Genomic DNA, 20,557 nt, shown 5'->3' on the forward strand with positions numbered 1-20,557 from the left:
AGATTAGTTTTAAACTAAGAATTACGTCGAGACTTTTTTCTTCCGCCATCTCTAGTTTTTAGGGGTGTTCTATCTTCCAGAGAATGTTTAATTCACAAAAGTTCGAAGAAAATGCCAATCACAACCTGCCTGGCCAGCCATTATATCAGCGTTCATAATCCGGTCACCACTACATAACCAGTGCAAAAAAAAACATAATCAGATTATGTGTATAATCCGGCTGTCCCGGTTGTAAACAGGCCGTTTTCGCAATCTGGGCAGAACAGCTTTATGTAACGATTACACATGCGTGGCCCCGCGCCCCATAACAGTAAATTTGGGTTTAAATTTATATTTTTTTATTAACGGTATGACCACGATTTTAAAATTTAGCGCGAATGAAAATGGCGATATAGTTCAAAAAATCAAAATAGTGCCAGGTAATCTTTTCAGTTTTTTAAATAATTATTTTGTTTAAAATGCTGCAAACTCTAAATAAATTCTACAATGGTTATGCAAACCCTACATCATTTGATGAGAAACATCTCTTGTGTCTTGTGCACATAGCTAAGTACTAGAGCTAGCTAGCTAGCTAGCTAGCTATAGATAAAGAAACTTTGATTGATTGTACACAACTAGCTAGCTAGTGTTGCTAGCTACAACATTGCTTGACACAATTTGTACTTGGAATCCAAACTCCTGCATTGTATCAGATGTTACTCTGGACAAGTTGAAATTAATCAAGAGTGGTTTTTTAGTATGTGTGGCAGGCACACAAGTGCCCTAGAGGTGTGCTTGGTAATAAATCTTGATATTTTGCTAAGGTTTTTTTTATTTAGAACATAAGTAACAGAATAACATATATACAGAATATTTAATAACCGAATGTAACAGGATGATATAATAACAGAGTGATATACAAATACAGTGCTGCTTTACTTTTTTGCTGGTCATTCAACCTCTGCAACCAATGCATATTTCCATTGCAGTTTTATCTCATAAATTCTGTAATAGCTATCTATTCTAAAGTTTGCCAAACTTTATCATTTTTTTAATAGCAAACCTTACTGTAACCAATTTGTATGTATATGTGACGTGCTATTGCAGGGCTCTTCCAGAAAAACCTGCATTATAGGGTCAACATTAATTTCTTTCGAATTTCATGACAATCTTTTTACATATGTTACGAGGGTGCCGATAAGCCGCATACGCCGTAAAAAGTGCGGGTGTTTTCGGGTGAGTTCGGCGTTTTGAAAAAAATGTAAGAATTCGCCCGAAAAAACCCGCATAGGCCCGAATAATGCCCGAAAAAGAAAAAAAAACAGACACTAATGTGATTCAAAAAAACTATAAAAATTAAAATAAACTTACTATGTGGTAGTGAAGTTCTTAAAAGAACTGTTTTTGATGGTTTTTGATAAAGTTTACTTTATAAATAACTTATATATAAACTATATTAGCTTCTTTCTCTTTAGGCGCCTTCTTCACAAATATCGTCCGCATGGTTTGTTACAAGGAATTGCATTTCGGGAATGTTCCAGGCGATTTCAGGAAAGTGCGGGTGATTTCGGGGGGCAAACGCCAATTTATTCGAAAAGTCGCCCGAACTCGCCCGTATATATGCGGGCCTTTGCGGCTTATCGGCACCCTCTTCATATGTTCTATTACATTTAACATAGCAAAATGATTTTAATGATAGGATTTAGAGTGACAATTTCTTATGGGATTTCTTATATATAAAATGCTATAAAAAATCCTAAAATGTCTTAATTTTATTGTAAAAGCTCCTGAGAATCTCCTATTTTTTAGGGACATTCATTTGTCAAACTCTAGGGACATTCTTTTGTCAAATTTTGTATTGTGGAACATAAGTCCAAAATATTTTTATTCCGCAAGTTCTGTAGCTATTTGACAGATTAAAAGAAGGACCTGACAGGAATAAAAGAAGGACCACAATAAAAAAGTTGCTATTAATTTTAAAGGCATGTTATAATCGCAGTTATGGGACAATATGGACAAGTGAATGTTACCATAGCCCTGGATTAACCCTAGTTATGTAGGAGGAAGAGGGGAGATAGCATATTTTGTGGACCATTTATTATTGCAGGGAGTTTTCTTTCTGAGCAAGGACCCTAATTGGGCTACATAGCTAAAAAATAAATTGGAGTTTCACCTTAAAAAGTCTTAATACTTTTTTATGGTACTACATACTTCAAGACATTTAATGTTAATATAAAAGACTGATTTTTTATTATTTCTTTAAATCACCAAACAGAATTGCCTTGCTAAGTGCCAAGATGAATCGAAAGGCCGTGGTGTAGCCTTGAAATAATACAAAGAAAATTTTTAAATATGTGTTTTTATTAAAGAAGAAATAATGACTATACACATGGTTAAGACCAGGTGGAAAATTATATTAAAATCTGCCTGTTATGGCTGAATAACATCTTGTTTTTTTTGCCCCTGTATTATCTGAATGTATGAGCCGTATCCCAAGTTGTTTGTATTATGAACAACTGCTAAGTATGTCATTGAATCTAGTATTTAAGTGGCTGCTCTGTCTTTGGGCTTTATCTAATTGAATACCGTCCCTGTACAGATCTCATTTTACATTTTTAGATTAAACATGAGTTGGGCACAGGACGAATGGAAGAATAACCTGCCCCACAATGCTTTGCTAAAAATTGATGGATTAGAAAGATGTGTTGAACAGTTGAAAAAAGACCAACAACAGAAAAAATTTCAGGTAGAATCACTTGAAGCTGCGTTCGAAAATCAAAAGAAAAAAACTGAGGAGCAGAAGTCGCAAGTAGCTATATGTAGGAAAGATGTGCAAAATTTAGAAGAACAATGCCGAACAAGTGAGGCAAATAGAGAAAAGGTTAGTATTATTTTCGAATTAAAAGAAAAATATTAGGCAGTTTTGGGTACATTACTTTGTCACAAGGAACTTGTATAAAAAATAAAGAACTATTTCGGTAGCTTAGATATATCAAGCAAGTATTTTTTTTAGAAATAACTAATAGAAGCTATAATAAAATTCTAACAAAAAACACAGATAAGCATGATATAAACACAACATCCACCCTTAAAGTCAACATTGTTATCACTTACTTACTTGCACTCACACTTACGTACTAAACATTGTTAAATTAGTGAATCGTTCGGAAAATCAGGGGACAATCTTGGAAAGTGGTAGGAAAATTGCTGATAGAAAGACCTTTCAATATTGCACAAGTCTGAACAGAATAAATGAATATGAGTGGAACTTATTAAGGAATTAACAATTTTACAAGTAATGTCCCTTAGTCATATGATGCAAGGTTTTAATCATCTGTGTTTTATTTTCTAGGCTATATATGAGTTGGATGCTAAAAGGGCGCAATTAAGTTGCTTAGAAGGACAGTTAACAAAATACAAGCAGAATTTAGAAAAGGAAGTATCCAAGGCAAGTAAATTACAAGTAGAACTGGAACGAGAAGTGTTACAAAGAAATAAAGTTGTTGATCAATTGCAGCAGAAAGACAACGGTACTATTTTTTATTAATGGAATAAATCTTTTTTATTCTTTAGTAAAACAATTCAATTTTATAAAAAAGTCTTCATTTCAAGATTTGCACCCAAGTTAGAAATTGCATGCTTTCCATGTCACCTAACCACCACTTCACCTTTTTCTTGACATCCTCGATTTTTGTGTTTGCAAGTTGCACTTTTCAGTAATTTAAATTTTCTAACAACTCCTAAATTTTTGTATGTGTTTTTTCCCCTTTATTGAAAAAAACAAAAAACCTCCTAAATTCTCCTAAATATCCTAAAAAAAATGAGTTGCACTCATTGCAACAAGGAACCATGAAATGTTTGTGGAAATGAGAGCAATGTCAGAAATCTAAGGATTGTTGTATTGTGTCTACATAAGACTCAGAAAATGTCATGCTTAGCCTGGAAATGATGTATGTAGACTGGAATTTTTAATTACACAAAGTAAAATGAATGAATCAAGACATGATTTGCTTTTCAAAGAATAAACACAATCAATTCTGTTTGACTGATTAAAAAAGGCATTTTTTGATAATGATTTCTTTTCAGTAAATTTAAAAAATAAAGAAATAAAATTAAACATGCTCACGATTTGTTGTTGATTTTATCCTGCTGAAATCCACTAAAAAAGGACATCATCATCATCATCATTCTCGGCTTAACGTCCGTTTTCCATGCTAGCATGGGTTGGACGGGGTATATTAATGACCCTCTTCCAATAAACGGTCAAGATCTTCCTGATTCACTGCCCATGTCTTACTACTGTACAACATAACACTTCTTACACAAGTCTCAAACAATCTACCTTTTAACTCAATTGACAAGACTCTGTTGGTCAACAAAGGAAGTAACTCTCTGAACTTTTTCCCAGCAGAACCTATCCTGCAAGTAAGACTTCTTCCAACACCCTTTTCACTGCCCAACATATCACCTAAGTAACAGAAGTTCTCAACTATCTCTAACGAACCACTGTTGTACATCATTGAATCTGGAAATACTTCATTCTCTATAATCTCACCCTTGCACACATTGGAAATAAATCAGTATATCAATGTGGGGATCATTCTAAACTAGTTTATATGTCACATGTAATTTCCTGATGAAGGTATAATAGTAGATAAAGGTCTACGGTGAGTAAAGACTAAAATGAGACTGTACCTACCTGATAACAGTTGATATTCAGTAACAAATGTTTCGGCTTATCAGGTTTCAAATAACTATAGCTAAGATATATAAAAGCTATATATCCAAATAATATACCATCATTTCAAAAAATGAATCTATTAACACATGTCACTTGTTTTTTTTGTTCATTTTATAGATTTACAAAAACTTCAACAACGTCTTAAGTTAAGTAGTTCTGACGATGTTTTCTCATCTGACAAAGAAACAACTTCAAAGGTAAGTTTATTAAGATGTTTATTGGATGAGATAATATTCATATGCTTGAATACCAGGTTCTAATGGTAATTACTATATAACCATGATTACGTTCTCACAATTTTAGATGGCAGGAGAAGTTGTGGATACACTTATCTCCTTTGATGAGCCAATGGCTCCTCCACCAAGCACATTAGGTCATCCATCTGGCAATCTTCTAGATTGTAGCATAGCTACACCCATCAAAAATAACAAAAACAGCAGCACAGGCTCTCAGCACTGTACGTTTGATATATTTGGTGGAGATGTTGAGATGAAGTCTGGATCAACTGGTGCAGTGAACAACAATGATTCCACAGACTGGAAGACGAAATGTACTGACCTTCAAACGAAATTGAAATCTTTAGAATTCGAGATATCGTCTGAACAGAGCAAGTGCAAAGATGTGACTTTGAAATTTGAAAATTTAAAAGCAGAGCTGAATTCGAAAACAAGTGAATGTCTTAAGGCTGAAAACGAAGTTATCAAGGTAAGAATCTGTTTGGTTTGCTGGATTCATGATAAAACAGGACTTAGTTAATGGCGAATTGATCTAATCTAAACTTTGCACCTACAGAGAGAGCATCTTGGCTTGCATGCACCATTTTATACATTTGTTTTATGTACTTTTCTTTCCTTTCTTTTTATTTATTTTTTATTTTTTTTATAATATTACAAAACTAAAAAACTTAATAAAGAAATATCAAATAAATCACGGAAAAAGAGTGTGGCTTTAAAAATTCTATTAAAAACATGGTGTAAAACAACACGTGATTTATGAAGCCCTTTCATATTTTTTTGACATTTTATTATATCACAACTTTGTCTTTTTAGGTTTAGATCCACGTCTATTATAAGTATAGGTTCCTTACACTTCACATGAATCAGGGTGTCTGCCAGACTTTGAAAACGTTGAAGGCAGAATAAGAGAGCTTAAAAAACCTATATTTTTCATTTTACAGGGAACCTTATAGTTTTGAAATATCAATAGTGTTAAAATATTTCTGTTTAGTAATGAAACATTGCCTCGTAGTAAGATATGGCTGCAAAATAATCAACTTCCCATAGGTTTTAATGTTTGGTACTCCAACCTTTTGTTAGTTTTCGCATTACTTTAGTGCATACCTATAATGTAGGTATTTTCTGTAATCACTTTAAAATTGAAAAAAAAATTGCTGATGTACAGTTTCTGGTTTTGCTACCTACTATTATTAGCTTCTTTTTATCTGTTTTGTTTGTGATCTTTGTTAATAGCTCACAGCTTCTGTTGACGAGAAGGACAACAAAGTTTTACAACTTGATCAAAGTATAAAGCAACTTCAACAGCAATATGAATGCGAACGACACAACACACAAGCTGCAATGAAAGCACAAGATGAGAGAATAAAAGAACAAGAAAAAAATATGAGGTTTGTTTTGCCTTATAACTTTAAAAACAGAATAGAAGTGCATTTATATGAGTTCCCTCGTTGCTTATATAGTAAGGTGCACGAAAAAATGAGCACCTAGAAAATATTTTTACCTAGTGTTTACCCCTCATACCGTTCTTTTTTTTATTGAAATAAAGCTGTACTTTGCATTTTATCAGGGATAAACGCTGAGTAAATTTTGTTTTGTTTTGTACCAAACCTCTTTTCAGAATTGTTGGAAAATTTAAGTAATTTATTTCAGGGAAGAATTGGCGCGTGATCAAAAATTAGCTGAAGACCAAGTTAAGGAGATGCAGAAAAGTTTAGTAGAAGTTGAGAAGAAATATAACGAGTCTCTGCGCGAGTATAAAACGTTGGAACGTAATCTCTTTCAAGCTAACCACGAGAAAGAAAGTCTAGTTCATACCGTGGAAGAATTGAAACAAGAAGTGCCTCGCTTGAAATCTGAGCACCAGCACGTGTTGGCAGAAGTGAAAAGGGACCTGGAAGAGGCTCATAAGAAACAGATAGCTTCTTTTGAAATTAGGCTTCAAGAGAAGCAGAGAGATAACGCAGTAATGGCGGACGAATACAATAAAGTTAAAAATGAAATATCTTTGTTGAACAAAGCATTAGCAGAGATCAATGATAAATACATGAAAGCCATAGATGAGAAAAATAATGCGGAAAAGAGAGTAGCTCAGTTGAGCTTAGCTATGGAGGAGCTCAATCAAACATCCGTAGCAAAGCTGAAAGAAGTAGAAAAACAGCTGTCTGAGAAGCTGAAGGAAAAGGAGGAACACAATAGCTCGTTATCGAAATCAGTTCAAGAACACCTACAGAAGCTTGAGGAGTACCGTAAAGAAGTTGATGTTAAAAAACAGTCTGCGGAGGAGTACAAATATAAGTACGAGTCCGCAGAAGCGACGTTGAACAAATTGAAGAAGGAGAAAACCGATGTTGAAAAAGAATATGCTCTCCATATGAAAGATGCTGAAAAAAGAGAATTAGAACTTGTGAAATCTGCAGAAAGGGCCGAACACGCCGAAAAGGTGATAAAAGAGCAGCATAATTTATTGCAAGTTCAAGTTGAAAAATCAAACCATGAGCTGTCTGTATTGAAAGAAAAGTTTAACAGCTCGTCAAACGCTCTCCAAGCGAAAGAGAGGGAATTGTCCTGTTTGGCCGAGCAATGCGAAGCCACCGTGAAAAAGTTGTCTCAGAAAGAAGAACAGCTAAAAGTTGTGGATGAAACAATCAGGAGGATTACTGAAGAAAGGAATAAGTATCAGAAGGAATTTCAAGAGTTTGAAGGGAGAATTGACAAAAAGAACACCGAAATCGAAACCTTATCGACGTGTCTCGACGAAGTGAAAGCAATAGAAAATGAGTTGCAAGGTCGTGTTGGTGAACTGCACCGAGCTGTTGAAGAGAAGACAAGCAAGCTGGAAGCAGTATTGGTAAAAGAAAAAGAATGGAAGGTTGAACTAAACACGAAGGAAGGTTTGCTTGATGAAATGGGTGAAAAACTCCACAATTTAGAAGAAGAAAAAAACTCGCTGCTTGAGTTTGCAGAACAAAGGCAACAGGTTGTCACGCAGAGGGATAATCAAGTGCAAAAAATGACTGCTGAATGTGAAGATCTATCCCGACGCTTGGAAGAGGAGGCAGAGTTTAAGAAGAGCTTGGAAGCAAAATGTATGGACGTGTCCACGAAATTGGATCAATCCCATCAAGCATTGCATGATAAATGTATGGAACTCAACAAAATGGAAAAAGAATTCCAAGAACAAGTAAGGCTTCTATTGTTTTTACTTTCTTTAAATTTTAGGCGCAGAACTTTTGTTTTCATTGAGCTAAATCGTACAATGCGAAGACGTCCATCTTTTTAGAGGTTGTTTGTGCAATGTGAGGTTTTATACAGGCGGGTATTCCGCCGTTTTGATACCGTTTAAATTTTGCGCTTACGCTCTAAAGCTTTGTAAGGGCTCACACAGCACCAAAAATGGCCTGATGCGCCGTACATACACAAATTTTTGTATATATTCAAACTAAACACCGTAACGGTCAGCAAATTTGTCCACGTCAACTAGAAGTCAAAAAAGAGGTCGTGAGTTCGATCTCCATTTAATGCAGTTGTCAAAATGTGAGAGAGTTCCATGAACTTTTGCACTTTGTTTACAAAATTTTAAACAATTTGCATTAAACGAATAACAAACAATGTCCATGGTGCGAGATAAACTTTGCAACTTTAACTTACAGTGATATTTTGAATGAATATTTTGCAAATTTTTATGTTCTGACTTTTAGCTGTTTTGTCTCATTTTAAAATAGTTTGGAAATAAAAACAATTCGTCCCGTATATCTTACCCAGGTAAACAATGCTAGGGGCGTTTTTTCCCTAAGTAGCTAAACAATGTTTAGGGCTATGTGCAAAAAATTAATTGTTTATAAAAATAATGAAAATGCTCTACCTCCCTACCAAAAAACATCTTTTATGTAGCTTGTAAGTTTTTCGTTCTAGTATGGAAACGCTAAAGAGGAAATCCAACTCGTTTTGAAGGAAAAAGAAAATCTTTTTGAAAAAATTCAGTCGCTTGAAGAATCTTTTGATGGTCTCCAGCAAATCAAATTGAGAACGGAAGCCAACATGTTAATGATGGCGGAGGATCGCGAGAGCTTATTGCAAGAGAAGAACGAGCTGAACACCAAATTTGAAGAAATGCAAAGCGAGGTGACAGACGTCACCAATAAATACAGCCAGTTGACCAAACAATATGAAGAACTTTGCTCGCTTATTCAAGTAAAAGAGGAAGAAATTGCAACTTTTAAAGATAATCAAGTCAAGTTGGAGCAAGAACATCATTTTAAGGAACAAGAACTTAAATCCACCGTGAACGAACTCACCATGAAGAATGAAGAACTAGAAGAAAGTGTCTTAACATTAACAAGTGAAAACGAGCAGTTTGAAACAAAGGCTACCACCATTGAAAAGGAATATAACACCATGTCAAGTGAGTTGTCATCTCTTAGTATTGACTACGAAAAAATAAAGAGTGAACGAGACCAACTTTCAACAGAGAACCAAACGTTTAATGCTAAACTCGAAGAAAGTTCAGATCTTCTGCAAAGCAAAGACACAGCTGTGCAAGAATTGACGAAGCAGGTGGAGAGTTTGCGGGATGACATGCAGATGAAGACAAAATCTTATGAAGATCTCATGACAGAACGAAACAACGTGCAAGCCCAGTTGGAAATTACACAAGACGATCTCAACCAAATCAACGAAGCTCTCTTTCAAAAGCAAGAAGAATTGGACTGTGTGTCTTCAGAGTCGTCAGGTAAGATTGCAGAGTTGATGACTCGGGTAGAACAGCAAATTGAACAAATACAAGAGCTACGCGAAAGGATTGAATATCTAGAAGAAAAATTAAACGCCTTGGATAGTTTGATGAAAGAGAAAGAAGAAGAGTTGCGGCGGGCTTCTGAACGTGTTACAAAACTTGAAGAAGAACTGCAAGCATCGTCAGAACATGTCATCAAGTTGAGCAGCGATAAACGCTATGTTGAAGTGCAACTCAGCACCGCTTGCGGCGAGTTAGAACAAAAGTTGCGTATGATCGACGATCGTGACAATTCGCTTCTTACTTTGACTGAGGAAATGAAAAAGAACAATGAAGCATATGATAAAGACATGACGTCCAGAGATGAACAAATCAAAAACATGGAATGTAAGATGTCTTTTGTCGCAAGTGAGCTTCAGCAAGCGAACGACCTGCTTCAAACTAGGGAGGAAGACAACGAAGAGTTACTCGAAAAAGTCGAAGAGCTAATGAAAGAATCGGACGAACTAAACGAAAAGTTAGCAGCTGAACAGAAGCTATCTGAAGAACAAAGATGTCTAACGCAGCAACTTGGTGAGAAGCACAAAATGACAGAGGCAATGTATACTGAGTCCAAGACGTACAGTGAGGAGCTGGAGAAAAAGATACGTGTCGGTGAAAGCAAATTAAGTGAGTTAGAGATTGATATCGATACATTAAATGATAAAATCGAATCTCTAGTAGTTAACGCTAATAAATTGGAGAGTGATTTAAGTAATAAAACCGAAGAATGCAACTCGCTACAGTCTGATTGTGAAAACACTCGATGTCAATTCCAAGAATTAAGCATTGCGATGAAGAGAAAAGATGTTGAATTAAAATCATCTGCGGATGAGATCTTACAGCTTAAAAACGAGAAGTCATTGGCGGAGTCCATGTTGGCTTCAGCGAACGAAAAGTTCATGCTGACAGAAGAAGAACGGGTAAAATTACTTCAAGAGGCGGAGGAATTAAAACAATGTTTAAAAAATACTGAAGCTTCCCTTGAAAACGCGAGAACGCTCCAGTCGGAAGTAAATAACAAAATGCAGGAGGATGCTCTCCATCATCATGATGAAGTTGAGAAAAAGGAAGATGAAATACGTGAAATGAAAGTACAAATGTCTGCATGCCAGTCTTCTGTTGAAACGCATCTCAATACTATAAACGTAATTAAAATCAGATTTGAAGAGGAAAGAACTGCGCATCAAAACGAGGTTACCCGACTCTCAAAAGAAAACGCTGAATTACAGGAACGTTTGAATTATTTGGAAAATCAAATAAAAATATTGCAGGAAAGTCTTAGTGAAAAAGAAGAAAGCTTAACTGACATGTTAAACCAGGCTGAAGAAACGGATGAGATACTCATGAAGCTTAGAAAGGAACATGACAGTGTGTCTAATGAAAAGATTGAAAACGAGGCTCGCCACCAAAAAGAGGTGGAACAATACCAAGACACGTTAAACAAAAAACAAGGCAAACTGAAGGCTCTCATGGATAGCAATGATACTTTGCAGAACAAAGTTGTAATGTTCGCTGAGTTAATGGAATCTGTACAAAATAAACTGAAGCAGGAGCAAGACAGACATACTCAAGACAGCATAAAATGGAGTAAAAAGATGGCGGAACTTGAGGGCGTCTTAAAAGAGAAACACGCGGAAATAGAAACAACCTCTACGGAATTTGACCAATTGAAGACGAGCCATGGGAAAGAAGTTCATAAGTTGAAGTCGTTTGTCGCAAATTTGACTGACACTTTGAAAGAACGCGATGCACAACATGAACAAGTTGTTCAAGGTTTAACAGAACAGTTCGAACAGAAACACCGCGAAATTCAAGAAGAGTTGGAAGTTAAAATCATGCAATATAACTCTCTGCAAACGAACTATGACGAGAATGTGCAAGGGAGTGAAAAATCGTTGCGCGATAAAGAAGTGGTAATCAGTGAACTTAAGGAAGTTCTTTCGGAAAAGGAAAAAAGTATGGCTGAACTAGGATTGAACCTCAACAACATTCAGCTGCAGTTATCCAATGTGACATGTGAAAAGGAGCACCTTTTCTCAGAGCTTGAGAAATGCAGCAAAGATTTGCGTGCAGCCATGAGTCAGATTGATGCTGAAGGTTTGACTTTTAAAGAAAGAATGATAGAAGCGGATAAAGCGATAACTTCTCTCGAGTCGAATCATCAAAGCGAGATAGAAAGGTTTGAAAGTGAAATGGCGAGGTTAAAGGAAAAACAGGATGATTTGCAGGCGGCTAAGGAGATTCTTGAAAGCCGGTGTCAAAAATTGGAGGAAGAGTTTTCTACGAAGGAGGGAATATTTCAGGAAAGTGAAAGCAAGTCGGAAGCGCTTGGAGCAGCCTTAAAACAGCGAGAGAACGAGCTGCAAGAAATGCAAAGTCGACATGCTGAAGAACGTAGTGAATGTGAAAACAAAATGTCTACCTTGCAGGGAAGCCTAAATAACACCCTTCAAAAATTGGAGCTAGCTTGCAAAGAACACGAAACCGTGACGCAGAAATATGAATCCTTGGAAAAAGACATGGTTGTGAAGATTAAAGCTCTTGAGTGTTCTGTATTTCAAAGTCGGCAGCAAGCCGACCTATTCAAAGCGGATATCGACGCAAAGGAGACTTTAATCTCTGGTTTGAACGAGGAAAGTGAGGAGTTAACCAATAAGAATCAAGAAATAGAGTCGTGCTATGAAGAACAGTTGAATGATTTAAATGATGCGTTATTGCAAACTGAGAAGAAACTCGAAAAAAAGTGCGAAGAAGTTGCTGAACTGACCAGTCGAGTCACAAATCTAAAGCAGGAAACATTGTTGTCTTCAACACAATCTGAACAAGAAAGGCAACACATGGAGGCAAACTTTAAGGAGCTGTTGAGTGAAAAAGAGCAAGTCATCTTGAAAGTAAATGGATTGTTAGAAGAAAAGAAAACATCGTTGTTAGAGAAAAATAAAGTTATAAAACAGCTTAATGTTGAAGTAGAGGAAAAAGAGGCATGTGCAACTTCACTTCAAGAAAAAATTAAAAACTTAACACAACAGTTCGAAGACGCCGTGACCACGTATGAACAGCAGGCGGATGACATTAGGGCTTCGTTAAGTTCTTTTAAAAACGATAATCAGCTGCTTCAAGAGAAAATCGAGGATTTGAAAATTGAAGCACGAAATGAAAAAGAGACGATTCAGGGTGAACTGAACGCACGTGTAGATTCGTTAAGCTCGGAAAATAGTACGTTGGCAGAAACGATGAAATCCTTAGAACTATGTATCAAGGAAAAAAATAATAAAGTCACTGAACTTTTAGAGAAGATTAAAGAAGATAAAAATAAACTTGAAAGTTGTGAAGATTCGATCAAAACTTTGACTGCCGAAGAATGCAGGTTAAAAGAGAAGAACGAAATTTTGAAGTCAGAAGTCCACACAGGATGCAAAGCGAAGGAAGAATTGGAAATTCAATGTTCGAAGTTGACAGATCATCGCATATCTTTACAAGCTGAATTATCGACGACTAAAGAAGAATTGGACAGTGTGAATCTAGCTTTAAAAGCAAAGGATAGTGAAAACACTGAATTAAAGGAAAAGTTAAAAGGACTCTACAACCTTAAGTCTGATCTTGACGGAAACCTTCGAGAACAAAGCCGTAAGCTTATTGATTTAGAGACTAGATTTAGAGATATGATGGAAAAAGTTAGCAAGATAAAGCAAGAAAGAGATGAACTCGTTGAAAAACTCACCAAAAGCGAGGAAAAAAACTTGCAACTCGAAAAAGACGCCATTAGCACTCGCGAAAAGTTAGAAAATTGCAAAGAGACGTTGGAGCATGCTGAAAGCGCCTTGGTAGCCACAGAGACGAAATTAAACGAAGTATTAAGTTTATTACGACAAAGAGATGAAGAATTGAACGATGCGCTGGGAAAACACGAAGAACTGACCTTGCAACTTCAAAACAAAGAAACCGAATGCGTTTCTAACGTGGAAGATATTCGTAAGCTTCAAGAAAAGATCGAAAAGAATGAAATTATGATCAACGATTGTGAATGCGACAAACGTAGTCTTCAACAACAAGTCGACGAATTGCGGGATGAAATCTCGTCAGTGCAGGTCTGCAAGGACGAACTTGCCGTTAATTTAAAAGAGAATATCGAACGCTTCACAAGTGAGAAACTGGAGTTAGTAAATAAGTTATCTTCTGCTGAAAGTGTGACCGCAGAAGTGAGTGAGGAGTTAGGTGAATGCAAAACAGTTTTGAACGTTTTAAAAGATGACATCACTACGTTAACTGAACGTAAAGAAGATTTAAAAAAGCAAAATAAAATTCTCGCTGACAAGTTAAAGGAAGAAGAAAAACGAGCGGAAAAAGCTATTCAACATGGCGACGATTTGTCGATCAAACTAAAAGCGGTTCTAAGCGATAAGGACAGCGCAGTGCAGAGTTTAATCGACGAAAAAGAAAAATTGAAAACTCGAAACTGTGAAATCAATGAGTTGTATAAAAATGTGTCGGCGGAAAAAGAAAATCTGAGCAGTCAGCTGGTAAACTTTTCGCGTGAGCAGAACCAAGCTGAAGAAGTGATCAGTAGCTTAAAGGTAGACAAAGAAGAATTGACTAAAAAGTTAGAAGACACGGAGAAGGTTCTCGAAGAAAGGGCAGCATTACAAGTCGTGTTAAAAGAAGAGTTGTTGCAGAGTAACTCTTTATGTGAAAGTCTTCAGCGAGAAACTTCAGAGGTTCAGCAAGCCGTTGAGAAGGAATTGAATGAACTAAAAGAGAACGTCGTAGAAAAAGATGATTGGCTCCGCGAGAAAGACCTTAAGATTGGAAAACTCGAGCAGGACATCGAAACTCTTAGAAAAAAATTGACAGAATCTGAGGATGCATTGAGCTACGCTGGAACCATGAAAGAGGAGTTTGCCACGCAGTTAGAGGACACGCAGAAATTGTTGAAAGCTGAACGGAAGGCTAGATGTGAAGCTGAACAGTTGAGTGAAACTCATCTAGAGACAATCAAAACATTAAAAGAAGAAGTTAGGAAAATTAAAGAATCTTTTGAGTATCTGACCACGGTCAAGTTGGAAATGAACGAAGAACTTCAGAGTAAATCCACTAAACTTGACAACGCCAAGGAAGAAAAAGAAACTGTTTTAAAACAATTAGAAACTTGTAAGGCACGGTTGGATGATTTAGAAAGTAAAACTGTAAGAGAAAAAGAGTTGAATGACCAAGTCCAAAAGGAAAGGGACCATTTCAAGAGCGAGGTAAACAAGCTAAGAATCTGTTTCGACACGTTAAATGAAGAGAAACACAAGAACGTGGAAAATTTGAACCAAGTAAACATCAAACTACAAGAGATGCAAACCTTGTTAGATGCTAAACAGAAGGAAGTGCGTAAGATGGAGGAAGCGCTTGGAAATGAGAAAGAAAACAATGTGTGCCACAAAGCGGAGATTTCAAACTTGAATATAAGTCTAGTAGAAGCGCAGAAATCAGCAGAGAAAGAAAAGCGAAGAGTGAAAAAACTACAACACGATATGGAAAAGAAAGATCTCTCAATTAGTGAACTTGAGCAACAACTTAATTCGCTTAACTGTCAACTCGCAACGAAGGAAAACGCGCTCAAAGAAACCGTGGAAAATCTCACGAGAGCCGAAAACACACTCTCTTTAGAGAAAGAGATGCATACCTCGAAGCAGGCAAAACTAGAAGAAATTAAAAAAAGTCTAATGCGTTCTCGCGCGCTTTCCTCCCAAGAGGATATTACTTCAGATAATTCTAACTTAGACGAAACTATTGATTTCAACTCGCAGATACTCAAATTACAAGAGGAGATTGTAAAGGTATGGTTAATTTGTTTTCTTTTTGCATTTCCTGTTTAAATACTCTTCTCCGGTCTTTTTATAATTTTCTATGGTTAAAATTTTACAACGAATGATAATGCTAACTGAAATGGTAACTGCGAAAAGCAATCGGCAAATCCTATATATTTTCTTGGTTACTATAAATCTATTAGCAAGTAGAGTAAAAACTAGTGGGCTATACAAAAAAAGGTTTTTACTGTCAATGCATCTTTCTTAGCTTGAAAAGGACAAAAAGCAGATGGTGGAAGCAGCTGTTGAAGAAGAAAGACTTCGTATAGTTGAAGCATCCAAACAATTTGTTCTCGAGAGAGAAAAAGAAAACGAGACTCGTAACCAAGATCTTCTCGATGATATCAAGCTAAAAGAAAAGAAGATTACAAATCTTCAAAAAACGATCTCACAAAAAGAGGAGGAGTGTAAACAGTTCGAGTATATACTGAGCAAGGAAAAAGAAACGTACCAAGAGCTATTGAAAACATCCGAAGAAGAAAAAAACGTGACCAGCGTGACCGCACCCGCTGAGCGTTTTAACGGAGATGAAATTAATGAGATGCGAGAAAGGCTGGAGAGGGCTAAATTACAGAATGAAGAGCTAAGAGGAGATTTTGCGAAGACGGTAGATGATTACGAAAGAGCTAAGGCAAAGGAAAGTCGCGAGTTTGGTAAACTAAAAGAACAATGTGAAAACTTTAAATCGCTTTGCGAGAAGAAAGACGTTGATTTGAAACGTTTAAAAGCTTTGACGATAGAGCCAAGACGAAACGAGAAATTACTGGAAGATTTGCGTGAAAAGTTAATGTCCTCGGATGAGAAATATATCACGCTGGAATTCAAAAACGAAGACTTGCAGAATGCGTTAAAAAGCGCAACAAAAAAACACGAAATTGAAATGAGTGGAATCAGTAAAAAATTGTCTTCCCTAATGAAGGATAACGATCAATTGCGATTAAAACTTGAGGAAACCATGAAAAGGCTTTCCTTGCTTGAAAAGGAAAATTTGATATTAAAAAAAGATTTAGCAGCGTATCCGTTTGCAAAAAACAGCATGGTATCGCCTTTAACGAGATCTTTATCTTCTTTGAAAGTGTTGTCAAGCGAAGATGATTCTACAAACGATGTCTCTTCCATCCAAACCAACTCTTCCATCCAAACCGACTCGTCGCGAGTGCAATCTCAAGCTAAAGGGATTCTGAAAAAGTCATCTGAGACTCCAAAACGGAGTATGGAATCTACAGGTTGGTACAGGTGTAAACTTTTTTTATACAACTTTGCTTCCATTCTTTTCACTTAAGAAGAGGGCGGGGTAATTCCACTTCAAACTCTTTGATTTTTCGTAGCTAAACTTTTAAAATACTGCTCCGTTGCTAAGCTTCGATTCTGCTAAGATGTTCAGGGATACACTTTGTCAGGAATGTGAGAATTTTTTTTTTAAATTGTCAAAATGTCAGAAAAAGTCAAGAATATCAGGAACATTGCGTCAAAGCTATGATGTTTTTTTCAAGTATCAATATTTTGCTTTATTAATATACTTGTTGTTAAATGTACTTATAGGGTAATCTAAGGTTTCATTCCAATAACGAATGTGTTCTCAAACCAGAACAACTAGAAATATCAAAAAAAATATCGCTGATTCGCAAACGATTTGTTCTGTGGTTAGAATACTGACCGCGCTGATTGGTTGGTTACTTTCACTTGATCATTATCGGGAAACATATTTCTTGTTTTAAGCAAATAACTGCCGAAATTAAAATTTGAATATTACGCCTAGATTTTAGACTGAAAAAATGAGTAAATTTGAGGCTAAACTCGAAATTAACTTTGCAAATTTTCAGTCTGGTCAGTTGCTGACCCAGATCACGTCCTGGAACTTTTACTCGCCTTATTAACCGAACAAAAGTGACATACAAACCAATCATTATGAAGCATGATAATGTGCACGTGCTCTTAAATAAGTCGTGTATACTAAAATTTCCTGAACTTTCCCACTATATTTCTTTTATGCCATGTCATATTTCACCAAGTTCCATTGGCGGGGTTTAACCCGTTAGGGGGTAAAAGATGCACTGCAGATGTTTCAGAAGCGCTATGTCACTTAACCATAGAATGTGCCATAGATAGAACACTGTGTAATTTAAGCAAGTTTGTTTGAATCTAGATGTGTAGGCAACTTGACTACTACTTGTGATTTAGAAACGGATTTTTTAGTTCCGTACAGACTTCCAATTTTCCAGTTGACTGTGTATATATTTATTTCTACTGCTTATTTTCTTAGAGAGTCTGTCATCAAAAGCCAACTCGAAGAGGACACGTTTAAACACCGTGATTGAGCATTCTAATGGTTACGAGACAAAAATTTCACCATCGTCGGCTACTGATCAAAGCGGAAGAAGAAGGTCGACGAGGCTTGCACGTAAACCATACAGTAGAGAGATGCCTTCCAGTTCTTCTGATGACGAGGTGAGTGAGACCTTAAGTGAGACCGAAAGAAGAGGGAGAGATACAATTTGTAAAAATAAGTCCGCATAGTATATCATAAAATTGGAGTTCGTTAAAATAACTATCGCACGGAAGCTCATGGAAACCTTAGTACAAAAACATTTGTTCGCAAAGCGTTTCTTGATATCTCACAAAATAAATCTATAACAATAAAAAATAAATAAAAAAATTACTTGGGATCCAAATAAATCCTTTAAAACAAAATATTTTCCTATTAAATCGCAAAAATAAATCCAGAAAAAAGTTTATTTAGCATTAATCTATTTAAGATATGGTTGCAACCTTGTTTATTTGACGCCATAAAAAACATAAAAACGAGGTTGTTTAATCATGCTTTTATTATCTTGCATAGGTTCTGCAGAAGCAACTTTCGGGTTCAACCACTTCTCACCCTACGAAAGAAAATCCAGCACATGCTCGTGTTACTCGTGCACGTGACAAAGAAACGACACCATTGTCCCCCAAAAAGACAAATATTACAGATTTAAACTCTTCTCTAACGGTACCGAAAAAGCCTCATCGGGATCTTGGTATGCCGACAAGAATAGTTGGTAATAAAAACGTACAACAAGGTAAGAGTTTGTTCATTTTCTTCTCTGTCTGTTTGCTTGTCGGTCGGACGGTCGGTCGGTCGGTCGGTGGTGACACGAGACTTTGTTTATAAGTTCTGGCCGCCTTTGATCCTTTGAAAGGGTGACTAAATACCCAGTATAAAAGATTTGACAAAATTCTCCTAAAGTCCTAATTAAGTTTTGTCCTTTATTCTAACATATCATTTTTAAATAGGCCCCTGCAGAGCGACGCGTTTAAATTCGACTCGTAACGCAGATGCTGAAGTTACGAGCAAACATTCCGTAAAAGCTCGTCCGCCGTTACGGAGTGATGGTAACAGCGAACAGGAAGAAAAATGCAATATGCAGTAGTGTTTTATTTATTTTTTATGTAAATATTTATCATTTTAACGAAATTGTTACGCACATGATTTTGTTGGAAACCCTCAATTCCAGCCTCCCCTAATTATTTTACATCGGTAATAGCACGGAAACGAGGCTGATTTTCTGTATGTTTGAAATGTTTATAATATGTGTGATTAGTATCAACTTCGTATCCACTGCTTACATAGTGGATAATTCAACTGTATATGTACGCTCTGGTACAGGCGAGAAAAAGAATGTATCCAGAATGAAATGAAATTTCCAGAATTAAACATTTTATATTTTAATTATTTTGTCGTATTTTTGTCGTACCGGTGTTTTCTGGCTCGTGTCACCCCAAAATATTGAAAAGCTGACAGATGGAAATGAGACTCACGCGGATGGAATTAAACTAAGATCAAGCTAAAGACATAAAAAAAAAACATTTTTTCTTTTCTCTGCATCAGCAATTTAAAGAAGCTCTTGCCAAAGTTACTGCGAGATTTGGCATCACATAGGGCGACCTTTACCTTGAATTACTTAAGAAATCCATTTCCTGCTAAATAAGTTAATCTACGGCTTGTTGAATTTTGCCTTAAGTGTATTCGAAGTTTTGTTATTATTCGTTTATAAATATTTGTTTTGTTGCGTTTTATTGCAAGAAAACAATGGTCCCAATAACCTTACATTAGATACACGAGAGTGGTAAAAACACGATTGATAGAAAATGACAATTTCCGCACGGGCTTCAAATTTATGTGTCTGTTATGAGTAGACAATTTTTTTAGGCGAACTATCCTGGGAACGAAGGTAGTAATCACATAGAATACCAACCACCTTAGGAAAAAACATGCGATTTTGTGTGAGTTGCCAAAAATCGCAAAAAAATTTATTCCGCAAAATTTTTAGGTTTCAATCGCAAAAATTTATTCCGCAAAATTTATAATTTTCTACGTAAAAAATAACATGTTTGTATATTCTTCATGTTTCAATGCTACAAAACTGAGAATAGAACAGTTTTCTATCAATTTTATCACATTCGATGACACGAGGAGCTTCTTTACAAGAAGACTGTACTCTTTCTTTTCTCTTTTCGTCTCACACCTTGCTCGGGACTTCATAGTTTTTGGCCGTCAACCAAAAGGAAGTTAATAATTATACTACTACACAATAGTGATGACAAGAACGCAGAGTTGACGAAGAACAAATTAACAGCATATTCAAAATACATTCATTGATGACTTTTAAAAGCTATTTTTTTGATAAGCATACGAGTAAATTGGGCTAGAGGACAATACGATAAGATTTTGCCCATTTAAGCTTGAAATTATGCCTAATTTTAAGACTTATTTGGATATATGATATTGCGTTTAATATGAGCGCCTTGGTTTCAGGCTATTTTTTAGACAGAGTTTCTTTGTGTAACAGTGTTTCTTTGTGTAACAGTATTTCTTATTTAATTTCGGAAGAAATAAAAGTAAGGGACAGACTTGGAAATATGCTAATTGTATGCTCATTTTTTTAAGAACATGAGTTTAAGTATGCTTTAAAGCTGGTTCACCCTTGTGACATAA

The 20,557-nt window shown here is 36.0% G+C and overlaps 1 protein-coding gene across 1 annotated transcript; it reads left to right on the forward strand.

The window, feature by feature from the left end:
* The first annotated feature begins 314 nt into the window (after positions 1-314).
* On the forward strand, positions 315-19,291 carry LOC130640765 (centromere protein F-like). Its single transcript, XM_057447307.1, has 12 exons — positions 315-419; positions 2,599-2,860; positions 3,332-3,509; positions 4,838-4,917; positions 5,024-5,425; positions 6,190-6,344; positions 6,607-8,137; positions 8,869-15,552; positions 15,791-16,808; positions 17,846-18,030; positions 18,422-18,641; positions 18,856-19,291. Exons 2-12 carry the CDS (start codon positions 2,606-2,608, stop codon positions 18,990-18,992), a joined length of 10,845 nt encoding a protein of 3,614 aa, XP_057303290.1. The 5' UTR covers positions 315-419; positions 2,599-2,605; the 3' UTR covers positions 18,993-19,291.
* Positions 19,292-20,557: the final 1,266 nt, after the last annotated feature.

Source organism: Hydractinia symbiolongicarpus, chromosome 4, assembly GCF_029227915.1.
Source record: "Hydractinia symbiolongicarpus strain clone_291-10 chromosome 4, HSymV2.1, whole genome shotgun sequence".
Taxonomy (NCBI): Eukaryota; Metazoa; Cnidaria; class Hydrozoa; order Anthoathecata; family Hydractiniidae; genus Hydractinia; species Hydractinia symbiolongicarpus.

What these genes read in the sequence shown, in the direction of transcription:
- LOC130640765 (XM_057447307.1), top strand. Translation starts at nt 2,606, where the DNA reads ATGAGTTGGGCACAGGACGAATGGAAGAATAACCTGCCCCACAATGCT. An exon ending in ACAAAGAAACAACTTCAAAG is followed by an intron (nt 4,918 to 5,023) that starts GTAAGTTTATTA and finishes TCACAATTTTAG; the next exon opens with ATGGCAGGAGAAGTTGTGGA. An exon ending in ACGGAGTATGGAATCTACAG is followed by an intron (nt 16,809 to 17,845) that starts GTTGGTACAGGT and finishes TTATTTTCTTAG; the next exon opens with AGAGTCTGTCATCAAAAGCC.